Source organism: Passer montanus, unplaced genomic scaffold (genome assembly GCF_014805655.1).
Source record: "Passer montanus isolate IOZ18808 unplaced genomic scaffold, ASM1480565v1 scaffold295, whole genome shotgun sequence".
NCBI lineage: Eukaryota > Metazoa > Chordata > Aves > Passeriformes > Passeridae > Passer > Passer montanus.
In genome coordinates this window covers 62,211-71,101 of record NW_024367652.1, presented here as the reverse complement: position 1 = coordinate 71,101, position 8,891 = coordinate 62,211, and the positions used below count along the sequence as shown (strand labels likewise).

Genomic DNA, 8,891 nt, shown 5'->3' with positions numbered 1-8,891 from the left:
CGGGGGGGGTCACAGGGGGGCACAGGGGGGCACAGCTGAGTACACCTGGCACAGCTGGCACCCAGCACAGGGCACAGCTGGCACAGCTGGGGGGGCTCAGGCAGGGATTTAAGGTCCCAGAGGGTCCCAGGGTGGGATTTGGGGTTCCCAGGGAGGTTTTAGGGTTCCCAGGGGGGGTCCTAGGGTGGGTTTTGGGATGCCAAGGAGGTTTTTGGGGTCCCGGGGAGGTGCCCCAGGGGATGTTTTGGTGTCCCAGGGTGGTTTTTGGGATCCCAGAGGGGTCCCAGGAGGGGTCCCGGGCTGTTTTTGGGGTCCCAGGGTGTTCTCAGGGTGGGGTTTTCGGGGTCCCGGGGGGGGGTCCCAAGGGATGTTTTGGGATCCCAGGGGGTCCCAGGCTGTTTTTGGGGTCCCGGGGTGGTTTTTGGGGTCCCAGGGGTTCCCAGGGTGGTTTTTGGGGTCCCAGCAGGGGTCCCAGGCTGTTTTTGGGGTCCCGGGGTGGTTTTTGGGGTCCCAGGGGTTCCCAGGGTGGTTTTTGGGGTCCCAGCAGGGGTCCCAGGCTGTTTTTGGGGTCCCGGGGTGGTTTTTGGGGTCCCAGGGGTTCCCAGGGTGGTTTTTGGGGTCCCAGCAGGGGTCCCAGGCTGTTTTTGGGGTCCCGGGGTGGTTTTTGGGGTCCCAGGGGTTCCCAGGGTGGTTTTTGGGGTCCCAGCAGGGGTCCCAGGCTGTTTTTGGGGTCCCGGGGTGGGTTTTGGGTTCTCGGGGGGGTTTGGGGTCCTGGGGGGGAGATCCCAGAGATGTTTTGGGGTCCCAGGCTGTTTTTGGTTCCCAGGGAGGTGTTTTGGAATCCCAGGGAGGTGTACGGATGGGTCTGGGGTCCCAGGGTAGGTCTGGGGTCCCAGGGTGGGTCTGGGGTCCCGAGGGGGGTCCCAGGGTGGGTCTGGGGTCCCAGGGGTGGGTCTGAGGTCCTGAGGGCGGTCCCAAAGCAGGTCTGGGGTCCCAGGGAGGATCCCAGGGGGGTCCCGGATGGGTCTGGGGTCCTGAGGAGGGTCCCAGGGCAGGTCTGGGGTCCCAGGATGGGTCTGGGGTCCCAGGGTGGTCCCAGGTGGGTCTGGGGTCCCAGGGGGGGGTCTGGGGTCCCAGGGGGGGGTCCCAGTGGGTGTCCGGGGTGGGTCTGGGGTCCCGGGTGGGTCTGGGGTCCCACCTCGGGGATGTTCTCCTCGATGATCCTCAGCACTGCCCCCATGGAGCCGCGCTGGCTCAGCACCACCTCGATGCTCTGCGCCACCAGGTCTGCCAGGGGGGCACGGGGAGGGGGCACGGGGTCAGGGCTGAGCCCCCGAGCCCCCGGGACCCCCCGGGACCCCCCAGAGCCCCCCACTCACCGGGGTCCACGCGGAGGCTCTTGAGGTCCAGCGACTTCTGGGAGCCGTCGTAGCGCTTGCTCATGCACAGCTGGGCACGGCCGGGGAGCGCCAGGGCACCACAGGGACACACAACACCCCAGATTCACCCAAAACCCACCCAAAACTGCCCCAAAACCACCCAGAATGACACAAAACACCCCAGATTCACCCAAAACCACCCAAAACTGCCCCAAAACCACCCAGAGTGGCACAAAATCACCCCAAAACCAGCCAAAATCACCCCAAAACCAGCCAAAATCACCCCAAAACCAGCCAAAATCACCCCAAAACCAGCCAAAATCACCCCAAAACCAGCCAAAATCACCCCAAAACCAGCCAAAATCACCCCAAAACCAGCCAAAATCACCCCAAAACCAGCCAAAATCACCCCAAAACCAGCCAAAATCACCCCAAAACCAGCCAAAATCACCCCAAAACCAGCCAAAATCACCCCAAAACCAGCCAAAATCACCCCAAAACCAGCCAAAATCACCCCAAAACCAGCCAAAATCACCCCAAAACCACCCAAAATCACCCCGACACTGCCCCAAAACCACCCAGAGCGACACAAAATACCCAAAAATGCACCAAAACCATCCAGAGTGACACAAAATCACCCCAAATTCACCCCAAAACCACCCAGAGTGACACAAAATACCCAAAAAGGGCCCCAAATTCACCCCAAAACCACCTGAAGTGCCCCAAAATCACACCAAAACCACCCAAAATCACCCCAAAACTGCCCCAAAATCACCCAGAGTGACACAAAATACCCCAGAAGTGCCCCAAAATCACCCTAAAACTGCCCCAAAACCACCCAGAGTGACACAAAATACCCCAAAATCACCCCAAAACTGCCCCAAAATTGCCCCTGGATCACAAACTGCCAAAAAACCCTCACAAACTGCCCCAAAATCACACCAAACTGCCCCAAAAGTGCCCCAAAAGTGCTTCTAAAGTGTCCCAAAACCACCCAAAGTGCCCCAAAACCACCCAAAGTGCCACAAAATACCCGAAACCACCCTAAATCCCCCCCCAGCCCCCCAGATCCCCCCCAAATCCCATAAATCTCATCCCGTAACTCCCACAGACCCCATAAATCCCATAAATCCCACCTCACAAACCCCATAAATCCCCTAATCCCATCCCATAAATCCCACAAACCCCCTAAATCCCATCCCACAGATCCCCTAAATCCCCTAAATCCCACCCCACAGACACCCCCAGACCTCATAAATCCCCTAATCCCACCCCACAGACCCCATAAATCCCACCCCACAGACCCCACAGACCCCACAAACCCCACAAACCCCACAAATCCCACCCCCCAGACCCCCCAAGCCCACCTTGTAGTTGTCCCTGTCGGTGATTTTCCGCGACACCTGCTTCAGCGCGCTCGCCGTGGTCGCGTCCTCCACGTAGAACTGGGCGCGGTTGTGGTCGTAGTGGAACTGCCGGGGGCAGGGGGGGTTTGGGGTGGGGAGGGGTCCCAAAGCCCCCCGGAATCACCCCAGAATGCCCCCAAAATCACACCACAATCACCCCAAAATCACCCCAAAAATCATTCCAAAAATCACCCAAAAAATCACCCCAAACTCTCTCTAGAATCACCCCGAAAATCACCCCAGACTCCCCCAAAAATCACCAAAAATCACCCAAAAAATCACCCCAAACTCTCTCTAGAATCACCCCGAAAATCACACCAGAATCCCCCAAAAATCACCCCCAAATCACCCCAAAAATCACACCAGAATCACCAAAAAAAATCAACCCAAAAATCACCCAGAATCACCCCAAAAATCACCCAAAGAATCACCCCAAACTCTCTCTAGAATCACCCCGAAAATCACCCCAGAATCCCCCAAAAATCACCTCAAAAATCACCCCAGAATCACCAAAAAAATCACCCCAAAAATCTGTCCCCATGTTTCCCCGTGTCCCCCCCTGTCCCCCCGGTGTCCCCACCGTGATTTTGAACCAGCTCCTCCTGCCGCCGTCGCGGCCGGCGCCGCCGCCGCGCTCCCCGGGCTCCCGCTTCACCGTGATGTTGATGTTGGCCAGGCGGCCCGAGCGCGGCGCGTACGGCACGCTGCAACGGCAACGCGGGGATGGCACCGGGGACGGCACCGGGAACGAGGGGAATCACCGGGGACGGCAGCGGGAATGATGGGAATAACCGGGAATGGCACCGGGAACGAGGGGAATCACCGGGAATGGCACCGGGAATGATGGGAATAACCGGGAATGGCACCGGGAACGACGGGAATCACTGGGAATGGCAGCGGGAACGACGGGAATAACCGGGAATGGCACCGGGAACGAGGGGAATCACCGGGAATGGCACCGGGAATCACCGGGAATGGCACCGGGAACAAGGGGAATCACCGGGAATGGCACCGGGAATCACCGGGAATGGCACCGGGAACGGCACCGGGAACGACGGGAATCACCGGGAATGGCACCGGGAATCACCGGGAATGGCACCGGGAATCACCGGGAATGGCACCGGGAACGACGGGAATCACCGGGAATGGCACCAGGAATGATGGGAATAACCAGGAATGGCAGTGGGAATAACCGGGAATGATGGGAATAACCGGGAATAGTCAGGAATGAAACCGGGAATAGCACTGGGAACAGAACCGGGAACGAGGGGAATCACCGGGAACGGCACCGGGAATCACCGGGAAGGGTCAGGAATGAAACCAGGAATGGGACCGGGAATAACTGGGAGTGATGAGAATAACCAGGAATAACCGAAACTGGCACCGGGAATGGCAGGAATGGCACCGGGAACGGCACCCGGAATAGACAGGAACGGCACCGGGAACGGCAGCAGGAATAACCAGGAAAAATCGGGAATGAAACCAGGAATGGGACCGGGAGTCACCGGCAGTGATGAGAATAACCGGGAATGGCAGTGAGAATAACTGGGAATAACCAGGAATGGGAGCGGGAAAGGCACCAGGGATGGCACCGTGAATGATGGGAATAACCGGGAATGAAACCAGGAATGACACCGGGAATAACCGGAAATAACCGGGAGTGATGAGAATAACCAGGAACGGCAGCAGGAATGACCAGGAATAACCGGGAACAGCACCAGGAATGGCAACGGGAATAATGGGAATGGCACCGGGAATAACCGGGAGCGGTCAGGAACGACACCGGGAATGACGAGAATGGCACCGGGAACGCCCCGGTATCACCGGCAACAACCCCCAAGGAACGAGAACCACAACACCGTGAAGGACAGGAACGATGGCAACAACCAGGAACGACCGGGAACGGCACCGGGAACCATCCGGGACCCCCCCCAGGAACACCAGGATCCACCGGAAACCCCCCGGGACCCCCCGGTGTCCCCCCGGTGTCACTCACTAGCGCCCGCGGGGCCCGTCGTGCGCCTCGGCCATGGGCACGTCGCCGTCGTCGTCGTCGGGCCGGGCGCGGCGGGGCCGGCCCCGGGGGGTGCCCTCGCTGTACATCTTGCCCCGGAACGGGCCCCGGCCCTTCCGCCGCCGAACCGGGAACGCCCGGCCGCCCACGCGGTCATCGTGCTCTGACGGGGAAACGGGAATGGGAATGGGAACTGGGAATGGGAACCGGGAATGGGAATGGGAACGGGAATGGGAACGGGAATGGGAACGGGAATGGGAACGGGGATGGGAATGGGAACAGGAATGGGAACAGGAACGGGAACGGGAACGGGAATGGGAACGGGAATGGGAACCGGGAATGGGAACAGGAATGGGAACCGGGAATGGGAACCGGGAACGCCCGGCCGCCTACGCGGTCATCCTGCTCTGCGGGACACCGGGATGGCACCGGGAACGGGAATGGGAATGGGGAACGGCACCAGGAACAGGACAGGATGGAACCAGGAACCGGGATGGGAAACGGGGAACGAGGAATGGGAACGAGAACGGGGATGGGAACGGGAACCGGGATGGCACCGGGAATGGGGATGGCAACGGGGAACGACACCGGGAACGGGACGGGAACAGGAATGGGGACTAGGACGGCACCGGGATGGACCCGGACCCGGGAATGGCACCGAGAGGGCACCGGGAATGGGGACGAGGATGGGGATGGGAACGGCACCGGGAACGGGACCACCGGCAGCCCCGGTAACCCCCCCCAGTAACCCCCGGTAACCCCAAACCCCCCCGGTGTCCGGGACCGGCACCGGGACTCGGGGATGGCACCCGGACCGGCGCCGCCTCCCCCGGCTCGCCCTCCGCGGCTCCATCCCCGCACCCCGAGCCCTCCGGGACACCGGGAGCGGCCCCGGGAGCGGGATCTCCCCCGCTGCAGCTCCCCCGTCCCGGCCCCCTCCCCGGGAGCCCCGGGAGCGGCCCGGTCCCGCTCCAGAGCCTCGCACCGGGCACCGCTACCGGCCCGGGCTCCCGCTCCCGCTCCCCCCGGTACGCGGTGACCCCCTCCCCGCGCTCTCTGCCCTCCCGGTGCCGCTCCCCGTTCCCGTGTCNCGTGCCCCCCGCGTGCCCCCGGTGCCCGCCGAGCCCCCGGGGCCCCCGCCGGGCTCACCGCTGTACCCGCCCCCCTTCCCCTCCTCCGCCATCGCCGCCGCCGCCGCGGCCTCCCCGCCGCGCGTCTCCCTGACGTCACTTCCGCCCGCCGGGGCACGCGCGCACGCGCAGTCGCCACAACCGCCCCCCCCCATTGCCATTTCTCCGGAGGTCGCGGGTTCGAATCCCGGCGGGGGAGGAATGAAAACACAAAGCGGGGCTCGGGGGCCCAGGGTTTATTTGGGGGGCTCGGGGGGGGCTGCAGCCCCCCCAAAAGGCTGCCGGGGGTCCGGGGCAGCCCCCAGACCCCTCCCCGGCCGTCCCAAGGCTTTACCGGGGGGGGTCCTGCTCCCACGGGGGTCCTGCAGCCCCCCCGGGGGTCCCCAGGCCTGAGGGGGGGGGTCCCCCAGCCCACCCCCATTATTAACAAGCTCCACCCCCCCCTTTTTGGGGGTCCCGGGGTCTCCAGGGGGTCCCGGACCCCCCCCAAGGGTCCCGGGGGTCAGAGCCCCCCAACCCCGGGGGTCTCACAGCTTCAGTCGGCGTCTCCATCCCCGGGGGGGGGGGCCCAGAGCCCCCCCAGAGGGTCCCCCCAGCCCCTTTTTGGGGGTCCCAGGCTCTCCTGGGGGGTCCCCAGCCCCTTTTTGGGGGTCCCAGGCTCTCCTTGGGGGGTCCCCAGCCCCTTTTTGGGGGTCCCGTGGTCCATGGGGAGGGGTCCCAGGATTCCCAACCCCCACCAGGGATCCTGGAGACCCCCGGGAGGGGGAAAGGGGGGGGGTAACAGGGGGATTTTTGGGTTTTTGGAGAGATTTTGGGAGAATTTGGGGGGATTTTGAGGCGTTTTGGGGGGGATTTTGGGATTTTTGGAGAGATTTTGGGAGAATTTGGGGGGATTTTGAGGCGTTTTGGGGGGGATTTTGGGATTTTTGGAGAGATTTTGGGAGAATTTGGGGGGATTTTGAGGCGTTTTGGGGGGGATTTTGGGATTTTTGGAGAGATTTTGGGAGAATTTGGGGGGATTTTGAGGCGTTTTGGGGGGGATTTTGGGATTTTTGGAGAGATTTTGGGAGAATTTGGGGGGATTTTGAGGCGTTTTGGGGGGGATTTTGGGATTTTTGGAGAGATTTTGGGAGAATTTGGGGGGATTTTGAGGCGTTTTGGGGGGGATTTTGGGATTTTTGAGAGGATTTTGGGGTTTTTTGGAGGATTTTTGGGGTTTTGGGGGGATTTTGAGGTGTTTTGGGGGTTTTTTGGAGGAATTTTGCAGTGTTTTTTGGGGTTTTGGAGGGGATTTTTGAGGGGATTTGGGTTTTTTGGGGAGATTTTGGTTTTTTGGGGGGGATTTTGGGTTTTTTGAGCTGGTTTTGGGGGGATTTGGGTTTTTTGGGGATTTGGGTTTTTTTGGGGGGATTTTGAAGTATTTTGGGGGTTTGGGGTCCCCACCCCGAGTCCGTGTGCGAGCCCCGCGCGCGGGGCCGGGTCCCAGCGCCTTTTGGGGCTCAGGCCAGGAAGACGACGAAGACGATGAAGAAGACGATGAGGATGAGGAAGATCTTGCCCATGAGCCAGCGGTTGGACGTGACCGAGTGGAAATACTTGAGGATCTCGCCGTGAGCCGCCTCCACGTTCAGCTGCGCGTCCTCCACGCTCGAGTCGATCCTGGGGGAAAGTGGGGGAATTGGGGGAAAAATTGGGGAAATTGGGGAAAAAATTGGGGAAATTGGGGAAAAATGGGGGAAAATTTGGGGGAAAATGGGAGGGAATTGGGGGAAAAACGGGGAAAAATGGCAGGAAAGTTGGGAAAAAATTGGGGAAAATTTGGGGGAAAAGGGGAGGGAATTGGGGGAAATTGGGGGGAAAATGGGGGAAAATTTGGGGGAAAAGGGGAGGGAATTGGGGGAAATTGGGGGGAAAATGGGGGAAAATTTGGGGGAAAAGGGGAGGGAATTGGGGGAAATTGGGGGGAAAATGGGGGAAAATTTGGGGGAAAAGGGGAGGGAATTGGGGGAAATTGGGGGGAAAATGGGGGAAAATTTGGGGGAAAAGGGGAGGGAATTGGGGGAAATTGGGGGGAAAATGGGGGAAAATTTGGGGGAAAAGGGGAGGGAATTGGGGGAAATTGGGGGGAAAATGGGGGAAAATTTGGGGGAAAAGGGGAGGGAATTGGGGGAAATTGGGGGGAAAATGGGGGAAAATTTGGGGGAAAAGGGGAGGGAATTGGGGGAAATTGGGGGGAAAATGGGGGAAAATTTGGGGGAAAAGGGGAGGGAATTGGGGGAAAAATAGGGGAAATTGGGGAAATTGGGGGAATTGGGAGGGAATTGGGGGAAATTGGGGAAAAATTGGGGAAAATTTGGGGGAAAATGGGGAAAATGGCAGGAAAGTTGGGGGAAATGTCAGGAGAATTGGGGGAAAATTGGGGGAAATAACAGGAAAATTGGAGGGAAAATGGGGGGAAAATTGGGGGGAAAAATGGGAGCGAAATTGGGGAAAAATGGCGGGAAAGTTGGGGGATTGGGGGAAATGGGGAAAAAATGTGGGGAAAATTGGAAAAATGGGGTAAAATGGGGAAAAAATGGGGGAAAATGGGGAAAAAATTGGGGAAATTGGGGGAAAAATTGGGGGAAATGGGGAAAAAATGTGGGGAAAATTGGAAAAATGGGGTAAAATGGGGAAAAAATGGGTGGGGGAATTGGGGAAATTAAGGAAATTGGGGGAAAAATTGGGGGAAATTGGAGAGATTGGGGAAATGGGGGGAATGGGGAGGGAATTGGGGGAAATTGGGGAAAAATTGGGGAAAATTTGGGGGAAAATGGGGAAAATGGCAGGAAAGTTGGGGGAAATGTCAGGAGAATTGGGGGAAAATTGGGGGAAATAACAGGAAAATTGGAGGGAAAATGGGGGGAAAATTGGGGGGAAAAATGGGAGCGAAATTGGGGAAAAATGGCGGGAAAGTTGGGGG

The 8,891-nt window shown here is 59.4% G+C and overlaps 2 protein-coding genes across 2 annotated transcripts in view; both read right to left on the bottom strand.

Moving 5' to 3' along the window:
• NXF1 (nuclear RNA export factor 1) overlaps window positions 1-6,105 on the bottom strand; it is a 15,820-nt gene extending 9,715 nt beyond the window's left edge. Inside the window, exons 1-6 of the mRNA XM_039714018.1 lie at window positions 5,949-6,105; window positions 4,782-4,962; window positions 3,366-3,489; window positions 2,747-2,851; window positions 1,380-1,497; window positions 1,199-1,287 (exon numbers count right to left, since the gene is read on the bottom strand). Of these exons, the coding sequence (XP_039569952.1) occupies window positions 1,199-1,287; window positions 1,380-1,497; window positions 2,747-2,851; window positions 3,366-3,489; window positions 4,782-4,962; window positions 5,949-6,090 (759 nt within the window). The 5' untranslated portion in view covers window positions 6,091-6,105. The remainder of the gene's footprint in view (window positions 1-1,198; window positions 1,288-1,379; window positions 1,498-2,746; window positions 2,852-3,365; window positions 3,490-4,781; window positions 4,963-5,948) is intronic.
• Window positions 6,106-7,320: 1,215 nt separating this feature from the next.
• The window catches only part of STX5 (syntaxin 5), a 7,473-nt gene continuing 5,902 nt past the window's right edge, over window positions 7,321-8,891 (bottom strand). Inside the window, exon 7 of the mRNA XM_039714017.1 lies at window positions 7,321-7,588. Within this exon, the coding sequence (XP_039569951.1) occupies window positions 7,429-7,588 (160 nt within the window). The 3' untranslated portion in view covers window positions 7,321-7,428. The remainder of the gene's footprint in view (window positions 7,589-8,891) is intronic.